The 26,058-nt window shown below is 53.6% G+C and overlaps 5 protein-coding genes across 5 annotated transcripts in view; 1 reads left to right on the forward strand and 4 right to left on the reverse strand.

Annotated features, from left to right (window-relative positions):
• Positions 1–7,009, reverse strand: part of LOC117003493 — a 143,898-nt gene extending 136,889 nt beyond the window's left edge. Inside the window, 4 exon segments of the mRNA XM_033073463.2 lie at positions 22–219; positions 4,395–5,301; positions 5,303–6,002; positions 6,005–7,009. Coding sequence (XP_032929354.2) covers positions 22–219; positions 4,395–5,301; positions 5,303–6,002; positions 6,005–6,851 — 2,652 coding nt within the window. The 5' untranslated portion in view covers positions 6,852–7,009.
• Positions 6,904–10,406, reverse strand: LOC117003494 (protocadherin gamma-B5-like). The gene is made up of 2 exons (XM_033073464.1): positions 8,514–10,406; positions 6,904–7,179 (listed from the first exon to the last, which is right to left on the reverse strand). The coding sequence occupies exons 1-2, from the start codon at positions 10,404–10,406 to the stop codon at positions 6,904–6,906; spliced, it is 2,169 nt and encodes a 722-aa protein (XP_032929355.1).
• On the forward strand, positions 10,386–11,309 carry LOC117003495 (transcription factor Sox-1-like). The gene has a single exon (XM_033073465.1). It carries the CDS (start codon positions 10,476–10,478, stop codon positions 11,307–11,309), a length of 834 nt encoding a protein of 277 aa, XP_032929356.1. The 5' UTR covers positions 10,386–10,475.
• A 6,440-nt stretch (positions 11,310–17,749) lies between these two features.
• LOC117003243 (protocadherin gamma-A8-like) lies at positions 17,750–18,459 on the reverse strand. The gene has a single exon (XM_033073020.1). It carries the CDS (start codon positions 18,314–18,316, stop codon positions 17,795–17,797), a length of 522 nt encoding a protein of 173 aa, XP_032928911.1. The 5' UTR covers positions 18,317–18,459; the 3' UTR covers positions 17,750–17,794.
• A 1,755-nt stretch (positions 18,460–20,214) lies between these two features.
• On the reverse strand, positions 20,215–22,670 carry LOC117003497 (protocadherin gamma-B5-like). The gene is given in 8 exon segments (XM_033073467.1): positions 20,215–20,735; positions 20,738–20,882; positions 20,885–21,396; positions 21,399–21,454; positions 21,456–21,821; positions 21,823–22,064; positions 22,066–22,463; positions 22,466–22,670. Coding segments are annotated over 8 exon segments (2,445 nt in total).
• Between the last annotated feature and the right edge of the window lie 3,388 nt (positions 22,671–26,058).

The raw sequence follows: 26,058 nt of genomic DNA on the forward strand, positions 1-26,058 counted from the left end.
GGTTAGCGAGCCGCCTCTCACCGCCTCTTTCCGCCGCCTCTCGCTGCTGCTGGCGGTGCCGCTGCCGCTCTGGCCGGCGCCGGGCGAGCGAGCAGCCTGCGGGGGCAGGACGCTGCGGCGGCGGCGGCTCCAGCGCCGCTCGGCGGCGGCCAACAGCGACACCCGGAGGCGCCGCCGCGACGCTGCAGCCGCCGCATGGCCGCGCTCAAGGGGGCCCGGCTTTGGGCGGGGCTCAGAGCCTGCATCGGCTCAGGGGGCTCTCCCCAACTGCAAACAATAAGGGCAGAAGCCCTGGCTTAATACGATTCCAAGGCGTTTCTATTTGACATGCGCAGTCGGATGCTTTTAGTCGGCATTCTTTTGAGTCAAATTGAACAACCGTAAGAAAATATTCCTGGAATTGCACTAAAGAATGGAATTCTGCTGCTCTTTATAAAATCACTGCACATCTACAACAGCAATAAACGACAATATAGGGAAGACCTCAAGAGTTTTCTCGCACTTTATCACATGTCTTGAATTGTCCTTTCATTATCTGGGGTGAATTAATTTGGGATATAGCTAAGCCTAAAGCAATGACAGAAATCCCTGTGTCAACATAACAGAATACCATTTAGTCTTCTGTTCCTGACTCATGTAGCTTTTTTCATTTTCATCTCCATATCTGAGTTCCTGACAATGGAAAGTGCAGAGCAACACTGAGTCCTCCATACAGCTAAACAATATTTTCAGCTTCCAACTTAACTTTAATGGTTCCTTAATCCACAACTCTGCCATATGTAGGAAGACTTTCTGCTAGACTTGAACGTTGGAGGCATATGCAAAACTGCTCAGGGCAATATGTCCCATTTTCTCACAACCCACACTGTAAAGCATTCTCCTAATCAAAACCTCCCTTCGTTTAGTCAAAAACACTTGTCTGTTGTCCTATGACCACTCGCCCTGGTAAAAACAGCTCTGTCCATATTTCCTATAAGCTTATTAGTGAATTGAAACAGCAAAAAAAATTTTAAAAGTCTAAACAAGGATATATCTTCTCCATGCTTGAAGACTGAAACTCGTTCATTCGTTCCTCCTGATGATTGTCCAGAATCTTCTTCTGGGTGATGACGTGGGGGGACACTTGCACACCTTCTCCCACTGGACTCTGATCTGCTCATGGAAACCTTGGGTGGTCCGGGTGACCTCTCTGCACTTTGAGCACTTCAGCAGAGATGCTTCTGCACTATTACACTACACACAAAAAGTTCCAGGGTGAGCACACATGTGCTTACAAACCCTTCCTCTTTACAGCTGTAAACATCACAGGGGTGTGTGGGAACTCCTCCTGCACTCGGATAATAGCGACAGAAGAGACTTTCCACATAAGATCAGACAAGCTGAGCTTGAGCTCATGACAACAAGCAATGCAAGTTAGAAACAGATAGAAATTAACAGATGCAATAACATCCTGTAGGTCTCACTGGCTCTGCAGAGGCAACTCAACCCACACTGTACTCCATCAGGCACAGGCTTGTGTTAACCATGAGATATAACATGCCTCACACACAGAGCTCCCCTGCCTTCTTTTTCTTCTATGCCATGCAAGTGGCATGCAACACTTGCTTGTGTCTCCTCCCTGGTCACATTTAGCATGAGATGAAAATGCACTACAGACGCACTCAGAAGGAAGGTGTATTTGCTCCCCACCATTATGAGAAGGAAATTCAGGATTCTAAAGCACACAAATGATAAACAACCGTACTGAAAGATGAACACTCATCCAATGGAGAATGGCTCATCACACCATTGGCTTAAAGGGAACCTCCTCCCTGTTTTCAGCACATGCCCTTTTCCACAGAGATGCAATGGCTACTAAACATATATATTTGCATCTGTTTCTCCCAACAGTAATAGAACACAGAGTCACTCTCATATCTCCTGCCTTCCACTCCCGCTGGAACAAGAGCAAGAGACCATAGCACACCAAACATTTCTGAAAAAAGATAGGTCATTGATAATAGCAATAATACCCACATACACAGTAACTAAAGGAAAAACAAAACAGAAGAAAAAACCTGCCGAAAAACATTAATCAGACAAGGCAAGGAAGAACTACAACAAGTTGTCACAGATAAAGTCTTTGAGGCCTTGTGTTCAGGCCTTACAATTCATCCCTGACAGCACCTGGAAGTCACTGAGGTCTCATGATGCAAGGGAGGCCCTAAAAATTTACAGTGGAGAATAGGACTGGAGGGCTCACATGAAGAATTACTCTTCTCCACTGCAACTTTTTCTGCTGTATGGCCTGCTCACCTTGCACATCTATTAAATCATAATTTTAAGCAGTTTCCATCGGCCTCTTTCTCAAGTTCAATCTTCTGATAAATTACAAAGGTACACTGATTGCTTCTGCTTCCAATTCTTCTTATTCCCCACACATAGAAAAAAACCAAGCAAATGAAAAACCAAACCCGAACCAAACAGAACCTCCAAAAAACCCCTAATCAACCCAGTCAAAAATAGGAAAACACCAGAAGAGTATCAACCATGGCCTCACATTTCAGATTGTGCCAACGGTAGTGAACACAGGAAACTCAATTGTAACGGATACACAGGAGGCCTCACACAGGAGCTCAATACACAGACCTCACACAGTCACTGCCTTGCACAGTAAGATAAAGCTTGGAACCACAGCTGTGGGCCTCATCTAACTACTGGCACAAACAGACACAATTCATTCATTCATTTGGAGTTGTATCACAATGAACTCTAGCACAGGCCCTGCCTCCACATTGACAGACTTCTTCTCTCTGTCCAAACATAACGGAAAGCAAATTTTGCATACAGAAATCATTAAAAGAAAAGCTGTGTGCACATCTTGTCAAAATGTTTGATAGGCCATAAATTATTACCACCTCTGTGCAAGACTCAGCTAGCCAAGCATCAGCTCAAAGGCAACATCCTCATTATTCAGCACATGGATTCCTCAAACGATATATGACTGCCAATCTTGACACAAAAGCATATGGAACCCAAACTAGGCAATTTGAATCCAAACCCCACCATATGAATTCATGAGACTCCTCCTGACTCATTTTCATAAGGACAGCGACAGCCGTGGGGACCAACAAAACACATGCCAGGTCTCCACCAGTACCTCCTCACACACCACACCCTCAACACTCCCCGCAACCCTTCACAGCTAACATGGGAAGAAATACAGCACATTGCTTGATACTAGAGATAGGAACTGGACAGGGAATGGAGAAAAACATTCCCTTGAGGCTTTCAGCTGACATTCACACAAAGCTCATAAGACTTGCATTTCCACACCTCATATCATCCCTGGTGTTCTTTCACCCATATATCCTAAAACCCTGTTACAGTGGAGGCCCAAATCCCCAGACCATGTTTCATCCCACCACCAATTCCACACAGATATCTTTACATCTCTGTACCATGGAAGCTACATTTGCCTGCTCACTGAAATTCCGTGAAGGGAGTTCATAGGTCTGAAAGGAAAAGCTAAGCAGTCTTCCAAGAGAGACTGAGTCAGGGAATCTCTGCACTGGGGGAATTAAGCCCAACTTAAATCTCCTGCGGCAGACTGAATCTCTCCCTTCTCATCCAGGCAATTCTCTTCCCATGCTATATATTTTATAGCCAAGGCTCATCCAGCTCCCTCTAAAAGAGCTCTACCACAAAAAACAAAAAGACAAAGTAGTTCTGCCATTTCATACTCCACATGCAGCGTACCACATCTTTTCCAAAGAGTGACAACTTCAGGAGGATCCCTCATCTTCACAAGAGGCACACAGACATCAGCAAGGACCACTTGGTCCCGGCCCAATCCTCTCTTGGTGACAAAGATCAAAGCATGGATGACGCAAAGACTTTTCCTGCTGACCTCCACTATGCATCATGCAGAAGCAGAAAGGCTCAGAACAACGTGCACAGAAGTTCCACGCAAAGCCATCAGCATTTTGTTCCACACGTTCAACCTATTCAAGCACATGTGCTCTTGAGAAGACACATGAGTCTGCTAAAATGGTGAATTCCTTAAAAATGTGATACATCAGTTCAGAAGATTTAATGAAAACAGGAATACAGATTCTACACAGCACACGTGACACAGAAGAATACCGGGAAGTTGAGCAATACCCAAATTTCGGAACTAACAAATCCCTTACCAACAGCAGACTTCTCCCTCCTTCTACACTAACTGCAAGGCCGAAGACCGAACCTTTCAAAGAACGACAGAAAGGGGCATCAGCCTTCAAAACGTCACCAAAAGAAACTTTACCAGGCTTTTAAGCAAAATCTCCTATACAAGCCAGAGTTCATAGCCGGAAAAAGAGAAGAGGAGCATCTGAAGAAAGCGCCGTGGAGAAAATATGGACCCAGAAACTCACCGAGGGAGCGACAGGATCCACGGGAATGGCGCCGGCAGTGTCCTCGTCGCCGAGCAGCGGCGCGGGCTCGTCGGGCAGTGGCCGGGCCGGGAGGGTGTCGCAGCAGCTGGCGCTGGCCGAGAAGCGCAGCTGGCTCTTGCGCGAGTCGGCCGTGAGCGACACGTCGTGCGAGTAGGACTGCAGGAAGGCGCGCACGCCGTCGATGCCTACGAAGTGCGACACGGGCACGCCGCGCAAGGCGCCGCTGGCGGGCGGCAGCAGCTGCTGGCGGTGCCAGCGGCGCAGGCGCAGCGCCAGCAGCAGCAGCAGGAAGGCGAGGAAGAGGCAGGACACGGCGGCCACGGCCAGCACGAGCCAGCGCGTCAGGCTCCCACCCGGCTCGCCCGGCGCCGCCGCCTCGTCGGCCGCGCTGCCCAGCTCGGCCAGCAGCTCGGCCACGCTCTCGGCCAGCACCACGCTCAGCGTGGCCGTGGCCGACAGCGCCGGCCGCCCGTGGTCTTTCACCACCACCACCAGGCTCTGCCGTGCCGCGTCGCGGGTCTGCGGCGAGCGCGCCGTGCGCACCTCGCCGCTGTGCAGCCCCACGCGGAACAGCCCCGGCTCCGTCGCCTTGGCCAGCTCGTACGACAGCCACGCGTTCTGGCCCGCGTCCGCGTCCACCGCCACCACCTTGGCCACCAGCGCGCCCGGCTCCGACCAGCGCGGCGCCAGCTCCACGCCCGACCACGCCCCGCCCGAGCCCGAGCCCAGCGCAGCCGCCGGCGCCGGGTACAGCACCTGCGGCGCGTTGTCGTTCTCGTCCACGATCTGCACCAGCACCGACACGTTGCTGCTCAGCGCCGGCGCGCCGCCGTCCTCCGCCAGCACCCACAGCCGCAGCTCGCGCACCTGCTCGTAGTCCAAGGAGCAGCGCGTACAGCGCGCCCGTCTCCGCCTGCACCGACACGTACGACGACAGCGGCGCGCCCCGCACCCGCCCCTCGCCCAGCCGGTACCGAACGCGCGCGTTCTGCCCCCAGTCCGCGTCCGTCGCGCGCACCGTCAGCACCAGCGCGCCCGCCGCGTTGTTCTCCGCCACACGCGCGCTGTAGCGCTCCTCCGCGAACACCGGCGCGTTGTCGTTCACGTCCAGCACCCGCAGACAAAGCACCGTGCTGCTCTGCAACGCCGGCGACCCGCCGTCGGCCGCCCGCACCGTCACGTTGTACTCCGACACCTCCTCTCGGTCCAGCTCTCTCGCTGTCACCACGCTGTAGTAACTGCCGTGAGAGCTCTGCAGCCGAAACGGGACGTCCCCTTCGATCATGCAGCGCACCTCGCCGTTGGACCCCGAGTCCCGGTCAAGCACGTGCAGGAGGGCTATCACCGTCCCGGACGGGGCATCCTCAGAGATCTCAGTCAGAGCTGACGATACTGTCAGTTCAGGTGCGTTGTCATTGACGTCTGTTACGGTTATGGTGATTTTTGCCGTGTCGAAAAGAGCTCCAGCATCATGTGCCTGCACCTCTAATTCGTAGAAGTCGTCTTCCTCGAAATCCAAGTTCCGCAATAGTGTGATCGCTCCTTTGCTGACGTCCAGGTTGTATATCTGCGAGACTTTTTCAGTTATTTTTTTAACGAGTATTTCACCTGTCCGTTCAGACCCTCGTCAGCGTCCGTGGCCATGACGGTGACAAGAGTGGAGCCCACGGGTACGTCCTCGGGCACACGCACCGTGTACTCCGCCTGGCTGAACACGGGAGCGTTGTCGTTCGCATCCACCACCGTCACGCGGATCCGAGTCGTGCCTGTCCGTGCCGGATCGCCGCCGTCACTCGCCCTCAGCACCAGCTCGTGAAACGCCGCCTCCTCCCGGTCCAGCGCCTTGGCCAGCACCAACTCGGGACGCTGATCGCCGCCGGGGCCCGCCTGCACGGCCAGCGAGAAGTGCTCGTCACCGCTCAGCTCGTAGCTCTGCAGGGAATTCCGACCTGAGTCTGGGTCGTGAGCCTCCGCCAGAGGAATCCGCGACCCCGGGGCTGTCATCTCACTCATCTGGAGCTCTATTTCTGCCTCTCGGAATCTGGGCTCATTATCGTTAGTGTCCGTGATTTCCACTTCGATTTCATAAAACTTCATTTCCCCCTCCACTATCAGCTCACAACGCAGCACGCATTGCTGCACACGCTCACACAGATGCTCTCTGTCGATCCTCTCCGCCGTCACCAAATAGCCCGTCTTTTCATGCAGAGAGAAATACTGCCTCCTACCTCTTTCTATTAAGCGAACACCAGGATCTCGGAGCGCCGGCAGCTGCAGCCCCAGGTCCTTGGCCACGTCGCCCACGAACGAGCCCTTGGGCATCTCCTCGGGCACCGAGTAGCGCAGCTGCCCCCACGCCGCCTCCCACGCCGCCAGTAGGACGGCCCAGAGCAGAGCTCGCTGCCGCCGGCCCCAGCGCCTCCCCGCCGAGCACATCTCCGCAGCGGCAGCTCCCCGGTGCTGCCTATTACCGGTGATCCTTCTACTTTCAGCCGTATCCGCCGCTTCCTCCGCTTGTCCGTAGCTCGGTTCCGCGCCGCCGGAACGATCGCAGAGCGCTCGGCATCCGTGACAAGAATCCAGCGATCGGGTGATCGGGCGGGGCTGCAGCGCTATGAGTTTCCTCTCGCTCCTCTCGGTCAACAGCGGCGCCCGCAGCCTCCTCCCGGCACTGCAGCCCCGAGCAATGTGGCCGTGCCCTGACCACGGGCAGCTCGCGGGACGGGTCTTTCGCCAAAGAGACATCGATTCTTCTCCGGCTTTTCTCCACCCGATCCCCGAAATTTCACTGACCATCACAGAGAAAAATGTAGAGTCCCTCTGTGGTTACGCTATTTCTACCGCTCGGGAAAAATCAATTGTGTGGATGTGTCTTAAGTGAAAAATATTTCCATAATATGTTCCACATGGTATTATCAATCTTATGTTACTACTCCATAAATACAATCTCCATCACGAATTTTTGGAGCAACCATTATTGAATCCCGCAAAGAAACGTGTTCTAAATTAGGAAGCTTGATATTCCGACCCTACCCCCGAGAGCTACACCACCAGGCTTGTTAACACATATTTGCGTAAAGCACTTAACAGGGATTGCTTTAAGTACTTAGTTTATATCCCACACTTATGGTTCCAGGGAACCCAAATTTAAAAAACCCTACGAAAATACTGAGATTAAAAAGAATGCCTGCGACAACTAACCAGTCTTCTCTGGGCTACAGCTCCTGCAGACACATTATATTAAAGCATGACCTACATTCTCCTCTTGCAGAAGGGAGGAAAGACCAATAAGATCCATGTCGTGAACACGTAAACGTTACGAAGGGAAAAAAATCCAGCAAAAGCATCAATTCCGGTTTCCCTATTCTGTCATTCCAAAATCATTGTATTTGATCATACAGAATAAGAATTAGTGTTCAATATTAAAATGAGGAGCTGTTTGAAGAGCCACGAAAATTCGTGTAAATAAAAACTATCCATCCTATTAATGCTGCCATCTATGTAGCAGCCTTGTGCAAAACAACGGAAGACACAAAGCGGACCAAGGGAACATTGTCTAGGAAGGACCAACCTGTAATATTCCTTTGGAAAACAGCAAAACCAGCTCTTTTACATTAGAGAAACAATGTCTGGAAAAAAACAGTATCGCTAAAATTTCTGCGTCCGCTATCCAGGAAACATGAGACAACACTCCGTAGAGCTTTGATAAAGATCGTGCAACTTCCAACAGCACGAAAGTTTGGCCAGCATTTCCTCAGCTGTGGAACAGGTCCAAGTACACGAGTTCGTGGAAAAGGGACCTCGAACAAAATATTTCAAACACGAAGCATCTCTCTAAGATTATATAATGGAAGATTACTAAATTACAAGGCTCAGGATTCAAAACGAAGTCTCTGTCCAGTTCCTCTCGAGTATTAGCACCAAATAACCAAATGCAATGGCTGGCAACTTCCTGAAAGTGGAAAGAGAATACAACAATGCACTCCTCCTAGGAATGATAAAAAAACCGATCAAAACCAGACCAGAAAACCAAAGGACAGAGGGGGCCATGCCGCAGAAAAGAACAAGAAGAACAAAAGGAATATCAGGTTTACAGACCTGCAGTGCGTCGGGATTGGCAGGCACATCTCCCTCGACAGCACTACTATTCGGACTCGGCTTGTCGCAGGAATCGCCTCCCAGAAGCTCCTCCGCCGACAGCACGGGCACCGGCAGCGGCGGCCAAGCGGCCTCGGGCACGGCGCGGGCCGGCGCCGCCACGCACAGGTTGTAGGAGTAGGGCAAGGTGCCCTCGCAGAAGTCGGCCGGGAAGGCGGCGCCGGCCACCGAGAAGCGCTGCGCGCCCAGGCAGCGCAGCACGGCGGGCGGCCCGGCCCGGCGCAGCCGCGCCAGCACGGCCAGCGCCACGCTCAGCACGAACAGCGCCGACAGCAGCGCCAGCGCCAGCACCAGGTAGAACTGCAGCTCGGCCGCCGCCGCCTCGGCGCCCGCCGCCCGCTCGCTCAGCTCCGGCAGCGCCTCCTGCAAGCTCTCGGCCAGCACCACGTGCAGCGTGGCCGTGGCCGACAGCGCCGGCTGCCCGTGGTCCTTCACCACGGCCACCAGCCGCTGCTTGGCCGCATCCCGCTCGGACACGGCGCGCGCCGTGCGCACCTCGCCGCTGTGCAGCCCCACGCGGAACAGCGCCGGCTCCGACGCCTGCACCAGCTCGTACGACAGCCACGCGTTGCGCCCCGCGTCCGCGTCCACCGCCACCACCTTGGCCACCAGGTAGCCGGCCTCGGCCGAGCGCGGCACCACCTCGAACGGCGCCACTGCCGCAGCCTCTGCCGGCGCCGCCACCGCCGCCGGCCACAGCACCCGCGGCGCGTTGTCGTTGCGGTCCAGCACGAAGACGCGCACCGTGGCCGTGGAGCTGCGCGCCGGCGCGCCGCCGTCCTGCGCCCGCACCTCCACCGAGAACTCGCGGCACTGCTCGTAGTCCAAGGAGCGCTGCGCGTACAGCGCGCCGCTCCGCGCCTCCACCGACACCAGCGGCGCCGCGCCCGCGCTGCTGCCCGCCAGCCAGTAGCTCACGCGCCCGTTGGCGCCCGCGTCCGCGTCCCGCGCCTGCACGCGCAGCAACAGCGCGCCCGCCGCGTTGTTCTCCGCCACGTACGCGCTGTACGCCGCCTCCTCGAACACCGGCGCGTTGTCGTTCACGTCCGACACTTCCAGCACCATCTCCGTGCTGCTCGACAACACCGGCCGACCCCGGTCCCGGGCCACCACCGTCACGCGGTGCTCGGACGCCTGCTCGCGGTCCAGCGCGCTCACCGTCACCACCTTGTACGAGCCGCCCGGCGACGCCACGATCGACAGTGGCCCTTCGCCCGACAGCTCGCACGACACCTGACCGTTCTCGCCCGAGTCTCTGTCCCGAACTTTCAGCACAGTCACCACAGTACCGACCGGTGCATCCTCGGGTACGGGACTCGACAGCGACAGAATCGTGATCTCGGGCGCGTTGTCATTCTCGTCGGTGATGTCGATCTGCACTTCGCAGTGGTCGGTGAGCCCACCAGGGTCTGTTGCCTCCAGGCCGAAGATGTATTTATTCCTTTCCTCGAAATCGAGGTGTCCCGCTGTCCTAACTTCTCCGTTCTCACTGTCGATAGCGAACAATGCCCTGATGGTGTCCGGGACGCTACCAAAAGAGTAGGAAACTCGCCCGTTGGAGCCTGCGTCCGCATCCGTGGCCCGCACCTGCAGCACCAGTGACTCCACTGGAAGATTCTCTGCCACTCTCGCCTCGTAGACGCCTTTGCTGAACACGGGCGGGTTGTCATTTAAATCCGTCACGTTGATGAGAACCTGGACAGTCCCGGACCTCGCGGGGTCCCCCCCGTCCACCGCCATCAGCACTAACTCAAAGGAGCTCTGCTTCTCCCTGTCCAACACTCTCTCCAGTACTAATTCGGGCTGCTTCTTTCCACCCGGCTTTTCCTTCATGGATAGTGAGAAGGACGGGTTGCTGGTTAGTCGGTAAGTCAGCAGCGAATTGCTTCCTGAGTCTGCATCATGAGCCATCTCCAGCGGAAAACGAGCACCAGGAGGGATCCATTCTCCAATTTCGAGGTTCAGAGAGGGCCTGCTGAAGACGGGGAAGTTGTCATTCACGTCCTCAATAGCCACTTCAACGTGGAAAACGTTCAGCGGGTTGTGCACCAGCACCTCGAAGCTGACAGAACAGGTCGCCGACTCGCCACACATCTCCTCCCGGTCCAGTCTCCCGTTCACGTACAGGTTCCCGTTCTCCTCATTCACCGTGAAGTATTGCTTCTCCTCGCTCAGCCGCAGCTTGCGCGCCGGCAGCTCGTCCGCGCTCAGCCCCAGGTCCCGCGCCAGCGGCCCCACGAGCGAGCCTCTGCCCAGCTCCTCGGCGATGGTGTAGCGGACCCGCTCGGCCGCCGCCCGCCACCACACGCACAGCAGCACCGCGCCCAGCAGCGCTCGCCCGCCGCCCGGCCCCAGCCTCTGCCGCCGCCTCACCGCCATTCTCTGCCGCCGCCGCAGCTCGCCGCGCTCCCGTCTCCAGCCGCTGCACCGCCTCCGTTCCAGCAGCTCTCGCCGGGAATAAAAGAGAACGTTGAAAGTCAGCGAGACGCCTCTCTCTTCCTCTCACCGCCTCTTTCCGCCGCCGCTGCTGCTGCTGCTGGCGGTGCCGCTGCCGCTCTGGCCGGCGCCGGGCGAGCGAGCAGCCTGCGGGGGCAGGACGCTGCGGCGGCGGCGGCTCCAGCGCCGCTCGGCGGCGGCCAACAGCGACACCCGGAGGCGCCGCCGCGACACTGCAGCCGCCGCATGGCCGCGCTCAAGGGGGCCCGGCTTTGGGCGGGGCTCAGCGGCTGTACATGATTTCAAATGCTTTTAAATCTTAGCTGTGCTGTTTAATTACTTGCGGTTATCTTTTTCAGGGACAATGACTATTACCACACAGATCAGACACTCTGAGATTGAGCTTATGAGAATAGACGAGAGTTAGAAACGTATGGAAATGTACAGATCAGATACTACAACACTTTCTACCCACAATTCTTAAGCAAAAGCATTCCAATTCCGAGGCACTCCATCAGGCACAAGCATGTGTTCTCTACGACGTACAACAAGCAAGGCAAATGACCATCTGTTCTATACTCTCACATACACAGGTCTCCCCTCTTCTCTCCATTGCTGCACAGCTCTTTGTTTGCTACTGCCCCTTAACATCACTGGGAAAGATTATAATAAGGGAATAAAGCACCATGATCACATCTAGACGGGACATAAATTTATCTGCTTGCCAGTATTCTGAGAAAAAACGGAAGGATTCTAAAATGCATGAATGATAAACAACTAAACTAAAATATTAGCAGTCATCCAAGAGAGAATGGCTTATCTAAATAAAGGTTCACAGGAAATCTCCTGCCCTCTATTATCACACACAATGTTCCATGGAGATATTGCTTAGGTGATTTTTACCTCCCTTTTCCCAGACAGTAACAGAACTCAAAGGTACCCTCAACTCTCCTGCCTGTCACACCTGTTGAGTACGAACAAGAGGCACTAATACAGGATGCATTGCTGAATGAAGGCTGATACTTTCAAGGAGACCTTCACAGAAAGAAAGCCCAGATTTAAAAAAGCAAAACATACATTAAACAAGCAAGGCAACGAAGCATTAGAAGCCAAGGAGCAGTTAGAGAAATTCACCAGGAAATCTTCTTGGTCTTCACTGTGGGCATTGCAGTTCATCTCTGTGAACACCTGGAAGTCACTGAGGCCACCAGGGGCAAGTGAAGCCCTCAGCTCTCAGCAATTCTATTATGTGACCTCCCAAAGACATGAAATATCTGAGGCCTCTTTCTCAACTTCAGCCTTCTAGGCAACTCCAACAGATTCACTTTTTTTTACTTTTCCTTCTATTCCTCTCACACTAACTTCTGTCCTTGCTGCTTGAATTAGGTATTTGCTGCCAAACCAGAGTGATAATTTCAAATGAAGAAGCACTGACCAGACACAGGTAAAAAGACCAAGGAGCTGGAAGTCTAATTGTGGCTATGAAGGCACTTTATAACACTATTATCCTGGGAGTTACCATTGAATAATGACATTTTTATATGGGAATTATAGGGCAGTCTACACAAGCATCATGACTCTACCTTCACAGCTTTACAGGAAATACTTTATTGCTGGAGGACTGGCATTGGCTTTCAGGACACGGACACCAGGATCACTGAAAACAGCGTAGAGTTCGCATTGACCTTGGCATGAGGCTTGAAACCAAAATCTTTTCCAGCCAAAGTCACACTTACCCATCCAGGCTCTGCATTCACAGTTGTTTGGGTTTTTTTGGTTTTTATTTTTTTTTTCATTGTGGACAACATCCAGCTGCTAACCACATATCATCCACAGGGAAAAGTCCATTTTATTCAGTCCCATTTGAGGGAAATATACATTTAGCTGATGTCCATCTTCAAGGAATGGATGAGAACTGCTCTCCCATCCTGATAATTATAAGGCATGTTTTGTGTTTCACACAATCACAGAATCATCAGAGTTGGAAGAGACCTTCAAAGTCATCTAGTGCAGACTCCCATAATCACCCTTCAGCGATATCTCCACGCAGCACATCCAGGAGCCTCTCCAACACTTCCACACTGACTCCACCACCTCTCTGGGCAAGTTACTCCAGTGCCTGACCATTCTTTCAGAGAAAAATATTCAAACATCTGATCTGAACCTCCCCTGGCATAAATAAAGGCCATTGCCTCTTGGCCTTTAACTTTAGCTATGAAAGAAGACCAACCCCCACCTCACTCCAACCTCCATTAAAGCAGTTACAGAGAGCAATGAGGTTCTGCCGGAGCCTCCTCTTGTTCAAGACTAAACAACTCCTGCTCTCCTCACAAGCTTCACCAACTTTTATTTGGTTGCAGGATTGCCAGGCACGATGAGGTCCAGTTTTACTCCTTCACCAGAAACAAACAAACAGAAGATGAAAAGATCGAGAAACCACCAGAAGAGCATGAACCATAGATTCACATGTCAGATCGTGGCAGCTGTCTTAGGTACACAAAGGAAATGAGTTTGTAAGAAGTATTGAGGATGCTCACACCATACAACCCAGATGCAGTTATATCTTAGACCTTGAAAACAAAAGAGCTTACAGCCACACCTGTGGCCCTCCAGTGGGACAAACTGGACTTTCACACCTTTCTTTAAGACACTTTGCTCTCCTGCACAGGCCCTTTCTCTGCACAGATGAATCTCTTTCCCCACTCCAAACATCACATAAAAGGAAAGTTAAATCTGTGGACAAATGCTGTTGAAAGAAAAGCTGCACACACTTCTCAGATCCCAAGCATCGCCACAAAGACTATTCTGTTCCTCTCAGTACTTTAAAGAAATGTAAAATGCTATAAAGACTGTAAGTTATTACCAGTTCTAATAAAGATCCACACATCAGAGTATGAGCTCAAAGGAAACATCACACGTCAGCTCTCTGAAGGCTGTGAGACTTCATCTCCCTTAATACAAAATAATGCTGTACCCACGCCTAGGCCATTTTAGATCAAACCACTACATGTTAAAAAAAACCAAAAAACAAAACACTATCCTTCAGAATTATTTTCAAAAAGCCAGGTTTAAATCATAGGAATTGGCAGAGCATATGCTACGTTTCCACCAGTACTTCCTCACACAGAGCACTCCCAGAAATTCCCCCATGGTTAAAACTGGCAGAGAGACTCCACCAAAAGTAAAGCTACTTAAAAGTCTCCTTACCTGGCTAATATTTGGCTAATATTTGACTGTTTAGCTGGTGCATGCACAAGCAAGAGCATTTATTACAGAAACATGTCAAAGAAAATTCTATAATAGTCATTTTACAGCTCCAGACATGAAAGGCATGTATAGAACAGCCAGGCTAATACAACAGACCCGATCTTCCACTCACTTGGAGAGAGAAAAAACCGTCTTCAGATCATCAAAGAGCAAGGAAGGAAACCTACAGCTACAGAAAGGAAGAGATTGCGACACACTCTTCTTGATCATGTAACTAAGAGTAGGTAATCAATACAGGTGTTTACTAAGCACTGAATGCACCGACTGCTCTTCCCAAAGCTCCCACATCACCTTGGTCATGAGCACATAAGTAATCTATTAAATTACAGAATAATGACCACCCACCAACACACACAAATATTACCAGGACATTTCATATGAATTACAAGTCTTTTTACCAAATATTCAGGGAAGGAGGACATCACAATGAATGATATTATGGGTGGGTAATGAAAAGATCAACGAGAAAAGCATTCCTTTCTGTCCTTCAACAGATCCTCATGTAGCACTACAGGACTCAAATCTCCAATCCTTCACATCGCCTAGGTTAGTCTCTAACCCATCTAATTTACATGCACATGACATATAAGGCCCAGTTTCCCAGACAACTTCTTTTCATACCATCAACTTCACACAGATACCTTCACATCTCTGTATAAAGGAAGCAGCATTACTCTGCTCACTGCTCTTTTGTGAAGAAGCCTCAGACTCCTAAAAGGAAAAGAGGAACTGTGCTCCAAGAGAGCCAGGACCAGTGAATGTCTGTATAGGGTCAATCATTCTTTCCTTATGCTCAACGCTGCACCTTGAATCCCTCCCTTCTCAGTCCCACCAAGGCTCATGCCATGACCTGTATTTCACAGCCAAGGCACACCCAGCTCAACTTGACATAGCTCAGCCTCTGAAGACAGAAATCACCAAAGCGCCTCTGCTGTCTCTGTCTCTATTATTTCCTCCTCCACATACACCCACCTGCCCGTGGGTGGCTTTCAACAGGATCCTTCACCTTCCTAACAGTTGCACAGACATCATCAAGGGAGCACCTATATCAGGCCAATTCTCCTGCAAGATATTTCATACCTTCATTTACACATAAAAACTGAGAAGAGTACAAACCAGGAGCAGCGAAGTTACACTCAGATGTCTCAGGATTACTATACAGAGATTCTCACCACAATCAAGCACATGTAGGCTTGGGAGACACCTGAAACCAGGGAAGATCCAAAACTACATCCTGATACTTATGCAACCAATCCATTCAGAATATCTAACACTGAAGTGATTGTGGGTATTACACATGTAATGACACAGAAAATACCTGGTCCACGATGGAACCACAAAGACTCACAGGAACTTCTAACAACCATCAGCCTCACTGCTGCTACCAGCCCAACTACCCGGAAAGAAGACCTCCGACCCTTCCTCCACTTCCCCACAGCAGAGACATTATAACAGAACGCATCAATAAGCGAAGCGCTGCTACCCTGTCAGTAAACCTCCTTACAAATGACACAGAACACGGGGAGAAAGAAAACGAGAGCAAAGGAGGGAAAGTCGCGGAGGCTGTCCTCTCTGAGAACTCACCGAGGGAGCGGTGGGATCCACGGGAATGCCGCCGGCAGGGTCCTCGTCTCCAAGCAGTGGCGCGGGCTCGTCGGGCAGTGGCCGGGCCGGGAGGGTGTCGCAGCAGCTGGCGCTGGCCGACAAGCGCAGCTGGCTCTTGCGCGAGTCGGCCGTGAGCGACACGTCGTGCGAGTAGGACTGCAGGAAGGCGCGCACGCCGTCGATGCCCACGAAGTGCGACACGGGCACGCCGCGCAAGGCGCCGCTGGCGGGCGGCAGCAGCTGCTGGCGGTGCCAGCGGCGAAGGCGCAGCGCCAGCAGCAGCAGCAGGAAGGCGAGGAAGAGGCAGGACACGGCGGCCACGGCCAGCACGAGCCAGCGCGTCAGGCTCCCGCCGGCTCGCCCGCCGCCGCCGCCTCGTCGGCCGCGCTGCCCATCTCGGCCAGCAGCTCGGCCACGCTCTCGGCCAGCACCACGCTCAGCGTGGCCGTGGCCGACAGCGCCGGCCGCCCGTGGTCCTTCACCACCACCACCAGGCTCTGCCGCGCCGCGTCGCGGGCCAGCGGCGAGCGCGCCGTGCGCACCTCGCCGCTGTGCAGCCCCACGCGGAACAGCCCCGGCTCCGTCGCCTTGGCCAGCTCGTACGACAGCCACGCGTTCTGGCCCGCGTCCGCGTCCACCGCCACCACCTTGGCCACCAGCGCGCCCGGCTCCGACCAGCGCGGCGCCAGCTCCACGCCCGACCACGCCCCGCCCGAGCCCGAGCCCAGCGCAGCCGCCGGCGCCGGGTACAGCACCTGCGGCGCGTTGTCGTTCTCGTCCACGATCTGCACCAGCACCGACACGTTGCTGCTCAGCGCCGGCGCGCCGCCGTCCTCCGCCAGCACCCACAGCCGCAGCTCGCGCACCTGCTCGTAGTCCAAGGAGCGCAGCGCGTACAGCGCGCCCGTCTCCGCCTGCACCGACACGTACGACGACAGCGGCGCGCCCCGCACCCGCCCCTCGCCCAGCCGGTACCGCACGCGCGCGTTCTGCCCCCAGTCCGCGTCCGTCGCGCGCACCGTCAGCACCAGCGCGCCCGCCGCGTTGTTCTCCGCCACACGCGCGCTGTAGCGCTCCTCCGCGAACACCGGCGCGTTGTCGTTCACGTCCAGCACCCGCAGACAAAGCACCGCACTGCTCTGCAGCACCGGTGACCCGCCGTCGGCCGCCCGCGCCGTCACGTTGTACTCCGACACCTGTTCTCGGTCCAGCTCTCTCGCTGTTACTACCCTGTAGTAGCTGCCGTGGGAGCTCTGGAGACGGAACGGGACATCTCCTTCAAGAGAGCAGCGCACCTCGCCATTCACTCCCGAATCGCGGTCCTGCACGTGAAGCAGGGCTACCACGGTCCCGGGTGGGGCATCCTCAGAGATCTCAGTAAGCGCTGACGATATTGTCAGTTCAGGTGCGTTGTCGTTCACATCTGTCACAGTTATCGTAAGTTTCGCCGTGTCGAAAAGTGTTCCAGCATCCTGTGCCTGCACCTCCAGTTCATAGGCGTCGCCTTCCTCGAAGTCCAGGCTCCGTAACAGACTGATCGCTGCAGTCTCAGAGTCTAGAGCGAATTTCTTTGATGCTTTCTCTGTTATTTTGTTCCAGGAGTATTTCAATTGCCCATTCGGGCCCTCATCAGCGTCCACGGCCGTGACGGTGACGAGAGTGGAGCCCACGGGCACGTCCTCGGGCACACGCACCGTGTACTCCGCCTGGCTGAACACGGGCGCGTTGTCGTTCGCATCCACCACCGTCACGTGGATCCGAGCCGTGCCCGTCCGTGCCGGATCGCCGCCGTCACTCGCCCCAGCACCAGCTCGTGAAACGCCGCCTCCTCCCGGTCCAGTGCCTTGGCCAGCACCAGCTCGGGACGCTGATCGCCGCCGGGGCCCGCCTGCACGGCCAGCGAGAAGTGCTCGTCACCGCTCATCGTAGCTCTGCAGGGAATTCCGTCCAGAATCTGGATCATGAGCGCCGGGCAGGGAGAATCGAGACCCCGGGCTGTCCGTCTCGATCATTGTGAGCTCTCTATCTGTCTCTCGGAATCTGGGCACATTATCGTTAATGTCCGTGATTTCCACTTCGATTTCATACAATTTCATTTCCCCCTCCACTATCAGCTCACAGCGCAGCACGCATTGCTGCACACGCTCGCACAGCTGCTCTCTGTCGATCCTCTCCGCCGTCACTAAATGTCCCGTTTTCTCGTGCAGAACGAAATATTGCGTCTTACCTCTTTCAATTAAGCGAAAGCCGTGATCGCTGAGCTCCGGCAGCTGCAGCCCCAGATCCTTGGCCACGTCGCCCACGAACGAGCCCTTGGGCATCTCCTCGGGCACCGAGTAGCGCAGCTGCCCCCACGCCGCCTCCCACGCCGCCAGCAGGACGGCCCAGAGCAGAGCTCGCTGCCGCCGGCCCCAGCGCCTCCCAGCCGCGCACATCTCCGCCGCAGCACCGCAACACCGTCAATCCAACTCCCACCGCCACTCAATTCTATCAGCTTCTGCACCGTTTTCAGCCGCCGGTCCCTCTGCCAGACTCTTGTAGAATGAATCAGCACTGCAGGGACGATCGGGCCGCAGGGTCCGACAAGGAGCGATAAAGCGAGCGAGCCGTTCCGCAGCGGGCGGGGCTGCAGCGCTCCGAGTTTCCTCTCGCTCTTCTCGGTCAACAGCGGCGCCCGCAGCCTCCTTTCGGCACTGCAGCACGAGCGCTGCTTAGCACTGCCTTGCTATATCCTGGGAAAGTCGCCACGGCGACGTCGCTTCTCGTCCAGCGCCCATTTCTATTTTGATCCTCCAGAGCATCGCGATCGAGGGGAAGGCAGAGGCATTCCCTGGGAGTGGTTCTTTAACCATACGGAAAACTAATGCCATTATATGTAAATTAAAAAACATTTTTCGTATTTTACCCTGTACCTTATTGTTAGTCTTTTCCTTTTTGTTCAAAACCGTCTTCAAGAACAGGATCGCACCGAGAAAATGGGAAGATACCGTATCCCGATAAAAGAGCTGTTAGCTTCAGTAACGCAAGAGGGACGAGAAGAATCGCATGCTCATTGAAGTAAGGGAGCTAATTGTTACAGGACTGAATTACACGTGCAAAGATGCAGCTTAAACCCTCAAACTTTTAGGCTCCAAATCTTTGATAGCTCTTCCTAAGATAAACCTAATGTTTCCTTAGACTGGATAGATTTACATTCAATCAAGTAATTCTAGGTTTCCTTGTTTTTTCTGAAAGGAATGTGTAAAGCATTGAAGTTTGTTAGTGAACTATTCACCTACGTATTTCTTAATGAGGTTGATAAGATATTTTTTGAATAAAAGATTCATAGAAACGTAGAACTAAAGTACAGCTGCCCTCTCGAAACTGTGCTGACCACTAATCAATCTGCAAATGGGCTTGATTCGAGCGCATAAACCGCCGTCTAGCGAATCTCCCTGATATATGATTCCTTCGTATCTCAGTAGCCCATCCGAGTAAACAGAATTGCAAAAAATTGCTGTTCTCGATATACTCGAGCCCTCCTAAATCCCCCAAATTCTCTATGTAAAGAGCATAGAAAAAAATTCTCTCAAACACTAGTCATTCACCACTATCCCTTGCGTAAAAAATAAAGGCCATGAAGACAAAGATAGAGCGAACTGTCAGATAAAACGTATAAACGAAGCCATTTACTACCACAACTCTATTGCCCCAAAACATGGGCAACAACATCTTTCCTTCTCTAAGTATGGAGAACGGAACTTTCCACATTCATTTCCAACTCAATTACATAAGGACAAAAGGAAGTTTAACGAATGGGTTTGTGTAAAGCTATACACGAGTTCCAAGCACACCCTTTCTGAAAAAAGCAGTCAGGAAGGATAAAGGTCCAACACTAAGTATCAGTGCCCTCTTTTTTTTGCTCGACACCGTCATGCAGAATAAGCCGTTCTCCTTCCACAGAGTACCCATCTGCTTCCAATTCTGCAAACATAATCTAACTAATAGAATTCAAGTGTTGAAGACAAAACGTCTCTGCTGAAGTTGAACTATGACCAATGAGGAACCAAGTGCATTCACCTCTTCATGAAGGCAGGATACACCTTTCCTCATTTCCATCCACCACGAAAACAGGAAGTGCACTCACAAACACAGACACCGGGAAACATGGAAAAAGCACGGCTACTACCTCAAAAGGAAATTATACGCAAAGCAACTCAGCTGAAGTTCCGACCAATCAGAAATCAAAAAATTTAACCCACTACACAGAGACACAGATGAGGACTCCAGAGTGAGAGCACCAAGTATAAACCAGGGCTAAATGGACAACCTTCCGGAAAGCCGGAAAAAGACGTCACGCTTTACAGACCTGCGGTGCATCCGGGCCAGCGAGCACGTCTCCCTCTGCGGAGATGCTGTTCGGGTCCGGCCTCGCGCAGGAATCGGCGCCCAGAAGCTCCTCCGCCGACAGCACGGGCACCGGCGGCCAAGAGGCCTCGGGCACGGCGCGGGCCGGCGCCGTCACGCACAGGTTGTAGGAGTAGGGCAAGGTGCCCTCGCAGAAGTCGGCCGGGAAGGCGGCGCCGGCCACCGAGAAGCGCTGCGCGCCCAGGCAGCGCAGCACGGCGGGCGGCCCGGCCCGGCGCAGCCGCGCCAGCACGGCCAGCGCCACACTCAGCACGAACAGCGCCGACAGCAGCGCCAGCGCCAGCACCAGGTAGAACTGCAGCTCGGCCGCCGCCGCCGCTGCCTCGGCGCCCGCCGCCCGCTCGCTCAGCTCCGGCAGCGCCTCCTGCAAGCTCTCGGCCAGCACCACGTGCAGCGTGGCCGTGGCCGACAGCGCCGGCTGCCCGTGGTCCTTCACCACGGCCACCACCGCTGCTTGGCCGCGTCCCGCTCGGACACGGCGCGCGCCGTGCGCACCTCGCCGCTGTGCAGCCCCACGCGGAACAGCGCCGGCTCCGACGCCTGCACCAGCTCGTACGACAGCCACGCGTTGCGCCCCGCGTCCGCGTCCACCGCGCCACCACCTTGGCCACCAGGTAGCCGGCCTCGGCCGAGCGCGGCACCACCTCGAACGGCGCCACTGCCGCAGCCTCTGCCGGCGCCGCCACCGCCGCCGGCCACAGCACCCGCGGCGCGTTGTCGTTGCGGTCCAGCACGAAGACGCGCACCGTGGCCGTGGAGCTGCGCGCCGGCGCGCCGCCGTCCTGCGCCCGCACCTCCACCGAGAACTCGCGGCACTGCTCGTAGTCCAAGGAGCGCTGCGCGTACAGCGCGCCGCTCCGCGCCTCCACCGACACCAGCGGCGCCGCGCCCGCCGCGCCCGCGCTGCCGCCCGCCAGCCAGTAGCTCACGCGCCCGTTGGCGCCCGCGTCCGCGTCCCGCGCCTGCACGCGCAGCAACAGCGCGCCCGCCGCGTTGTTCTCCGCCACGTACGCGCTGTACGCCGCCTCCTCGAACACCGGCGCGTTGTCGTTCACGTCCGACACCTCCAGCACCAGCTCCGTGCTGCTCGACAGCACCGGCCGCCCCGGTCCCGGGCCACCACCGTCACGCGGTGCTCGGACGCCTGCTCGCGGTCCAGCGCGCGCCGTCACCACCTTGTACGAGCCGCCCGGCGACGCCACGATCGACAGCGGCGCCTCGCCCGACAGCTCGCACGACACCTGACCGTTCTCGCCCGAGTCTGGGTCCTTTGCATTCAGCACGGCCACCACGGTGCCCATCGGCGCGTCCTCAGGCACTGGGTTCGACAACGACAATACCGTAATCTCTGGAGGGTTGTCGTTCACGTCCAGAACCTGTACCTCCACCTTGCAATGCGCCACCAGACCGCCACCATCCCTTGCCTCCACTAACAGCGTGTAACCTCGCGTGTCTTCGAAATCCAGTGACTCTTTCAGCGACATCCTCCCAGTCTCAGCATCCATAATGAATTTCTGGTGAACTCGGCCGGCATTTCCCGAAGCCATAGGTGATGCGGGCGTTGGTGCCGGTGTCAGCATCGGAGGCAGAGACATTCAGCAACGTCGACCCCGGGGCAGCGTCCTCGCGCAGGCTGACACGGTACCGGTCCTCTGCGAACACGGGTGGGTTGTCATTGGCGTCGGTGACGTTGATCCAGAGCTGCGTGGTACCAGACCGGGGCGGGTCTCCACCGTCCAGCGCTGTCAGCAGCAGCTGGAGCTCGGCTCGCTCTCTCGTCCAGATTGTGTCGCAAAACCAGCTCTGCGAACTTGCTGCCATCTTGGCTCTCCTTCACGTCCAAAACAAAATACTTGTTGGTCTCCAGCTCGTAGCCTTGCAGTGAGTTACTTCCCACGTCCGCATCGTCAGCCATGCCCACGGAAAAATGGGCCCCGGGAGAAGTCAACTCGTTGACCTCCAGCTCAAATTTATCTCTCCGAAAACGCGGAGAATTATCGTTCACGTCCTGGATGCCCACTTCGACATGGAAAACGTTCAGCGGGTTGTGCACCAGCACCTCGAAGCTGACAGAACAGATCTCAGATGTGCCGCACATCTCCTCCCGGTCCAGCCTCTCGTTCACGTACAGATTCCCGTTCTCCTCATTCACCGTGAAAGTATGCTTCTCCCGCTCAGCCGCAGCTTGCGCGCCGGCAGCTCGTCCGCGCTCAGCCCCAGGTCCCGCGCCAGCGGCCCCACGAGCGAGCCTCTGCCCAGCTCCTCGGCGATGGTGTAGCGGACCCGCTCGGCCGCCGCCCGCCACCACACGCACAGCAACACCGCGCCCAGCAGCGCTCGCCCGCCGCCCGGCCCCAGCCTCTGCCGCCGCCTCACCGCCATTCTCTGCCGCCGACACAGCTCGCCGCGCTCCTGCCTCCTGTCGCTACCCTGCTTCCCTTTCAGCCACAGTCGCCGAGAATAAAAGAGACGCTGAAATCAGTGAGGTCGGCGAGCCGCCTCTCTCCGCCTCTCACCGCCTCTTTCCGCCGCCTCTCGCTGCTACTGGCGGTGCCGCTGCCGCTCTGGCCGGCGCCGGGCGAGCGAGCAGCCTGCGGGGGCAGGACGCTGCGGCGGCGGCGGCTCCAGCGCCGCTCGGCGGCGGCCAACAGCGACACCCGGAGGCGCCGCCGCGACACTGCAGCCGCCGCATGGCCGCACTCAAGGGGGCCCGGCTTTGGGCGGGGCTCAGCGGCTGTACATTATTTCAAATGCTTTTAAATCTTAGGTGCGCTCTTTAGTGATTGCGGTTATCTTTTTGAGGGACAATGAATATTACCACATAAGATCAGACACTGTGAGACTGAGCTTATGAGAATGGACGAGAGTTAGAAATGTATGGAAATGTACAGATCAGGTACTACAACATTTTCTAGGCCTCATTTCTCGTGCAAAAGCATTCCAATTGCGTGGCACTCCATCAGGCACAAGCATATGTTCTGTATGACCTACAACAAGAAAGGCAAATTACCATCTGTTCTGTATTCGCACATAGAGAGGTATCCTCTCCTCTCTCCGTTGCTGCACAGCTCTTTGTTTGCTACTGCCCCTTAACACACTGGGAAAGATTATAATAAGGAATAAATAACCATTCTCACATCTAGACGGGACATAAATTTATCTGCTTGCCAGTATTCTGAGAAAAAAATGGAAGGATTCTAAAATATAGGAATGATAAACAACTAAACTAAAAGATTAGCAGTCATCCAAGAGAGAATGCCTTATCTAAATAAAGGCTCACAGGAAATCTCCTGCCCTCTATTATCACACACAGTGTTCCATAGAGATACTGCTTAGGTGATCTTTACCTCCCTTCTCCCAGACAGTAGCAGAACTCAAAGGTACCCTCAGCTCTCCTGCCTGTCACACCTGTTGAGTACGAACAAGAGGCACTAATACAGGATGCATTGCTGAATGAAGCAAGGCTGATAATTTCAAGGAAACCTTCACAGAAAGAAAGCCCAGATTTAAAAAACCAAAACATACATCAAACAAGCAAGGCAACGAAGCATTAGAAGCCAAGGAGCAGTTAGAGAAATTCACCAGGAAATCTTCTTGGTTTTCACTGTGGGCATTGCAGTTCATCTCTGTGAACACCTGGAAGTCACTGAGGCCACCAGGGGCAAGTGAAGCCCTCAGCTCTCAGCAATTCTATTACGTGACCTCCCAAAGACATGAAATATCTGAGGCCTCTTTCTCAACTTCAGCCTTCTAGGCAACTCTAACAGATTCACTTTTTTCCTTTTCCTTTGTATTCCTCTCACACTAATTTCTGTCCTTGCTGCTTGAATTAGGTATTGGTTGCCAAACCAGAGTGATAATTTCAAAAGAAGCACTGACCAAAAATGGGTAATGAGGCCAAGACCTGAACGTCTAATTGCAGCTATGAAGGCACATTACATCACTATGTTCCTGGGACTCACCATTGAATAATGACATTTTTATATGGGAATTATAAGACATTCTATACACAAGCATCATGGCTCTACCTTCACAGTTTTCCAGAAAATACTTTACTGCTGGAGGACTGGCATTGCCTTTCAGGACACGGATACCAGGATTACTGAAAACAGCATAGAGTTCGCATTGACCTTGGCATGAGGCTTGAAACAAAACCCTTTTCCAGCCAAAGTCACACCAAGCCATCGATTTTCTCATTCAAATCCAGTTTCTTGGCCTCCTGGCTCTGCATTCACAGCTTTTGCTTGGCATTGTGGACAACATCCAGCTTTCTAACCACATATCATCCACAGGGAAAAGTCCATTTTATTCAGTCCCATTTGAAGGAAACATACATTTAGCTGATGTCCACCTTCAAGGAATGGATGAGAACTGCTCTCCTATCCTGATAATTATAAGGCATGTTTTGTGTTTCACACAATCACAGAATCATCAGAGTTGGAAGAGACCTTCAAAGTCATCTAGTGCAGAATGCCATAATCACCCTTGAGCAAAATCTCCAAGGAGTATATTCGGAGCCTCTCCAACACTTCCACACTGACTCCACCACCTCTCTGGCAAGTTACTCCAGTGCCTGACATTCTTTCAGAGAAAATCATCAAATCTGATCTGAACCTCCCCTGGCACAAATAAAGGCCATTGCCCTTAGGCCTTTAACTTTAGCTATGAAAGAAGACCAACCCCCACCTCCACTCCAACCTCCATTAGAGAAGTTACAGAGAGCAATGAGATTCTGCCGGAGCCTCCTCTTGTTCAAGACTAAACAACTCCTGCTCTCCTCACAAGCTTCACCAACTTTTATTTGGTTGCAGGATTGCCAGGCACGATGAGGTCCAGTTTTACTCCTTCACAAGAAACAAACAAACAGAAGATGAAAAGATCAAGAAACCACCAGAAGAGCATGAACCATAGATTCACATTTCACATGGCAGCAGTCTGAGGTACACAAAGGAAATGAGTTTGTAAGAAGTATTGAGGATGCTCACACCATACAACCCAGATGCAGTTATCTTAGACCTTGAAAACAAAAGAGCTTACAGCCACACCTGTGGCCCTCCAGTGGGACAAACTGGACTTTTACACCTTTCTTTGAGACACTTTGCTCTCCTGCACAGGCCCTGTCTCTGCACAGATGAATCTCTTTCCCCACTCCAAACATCACACAAAAGGAAAGTTAAATCTGGGACAAATGCTGTTGAAAGAAAAGCTGTACACACTTCTCAGATCCCAAATCGCCACAAAGACTATTCTGTTCCTCTCAGTACTTTAAAGAAATGTAAAATGCTATAAAGACCGTAAGTTATTACCAGTCTAATAAAGATCCACACATCAGAGTATCAGTCAAAGGAAACATCACACGTCAGCTCTCTGAAGGCTGTGAGACTTCATCTCCCTTAATACAAAATAATGCTGTACCCACGCCTAGGCCATTTGAGACCAAACCACTCCATGTTAAAAAAAAAAAAAAAATTCTCCTCCAGAATTATTTTCTGAAAGTCAGGTTTAAATCATAGGAATTGGCAGAGCATATGCTACGTTTCCACCAGTACTTCCTCACACAGAGCACTCCCAGAAATTCCCCCATGGTTAAAACTGGCAGAGAGACTCCACCAAAAGTAAAGCTACTTAAAAGTCTCCTTACCTGGCTAATATTTGGCTAATATTTGACTGTTTAGCTGGTGCATGCACAAGCAAGAGCATTTATTACAGAAACATGTCAAAGAAAATTCTATAATAGTCATTTTACAGCTCCAGACATGAAAGGCATGTA

The sequence above is a fragment of the Catharus ustulatus genome, chromosome 15, assembly GCF_009819885.2.
Source record: "Catharus ustulatus isolate bCatUst1 chromosome 15, bCatUst1.pri.v2, whole genome shotgun sequence".
Taxonomy (NCBI): domain Eukaryota; kingdom Metazoa; phylum Chordata; class Aves; order Passeriformes; family Turdidae; genus Catharus; species Catharus ustulatus.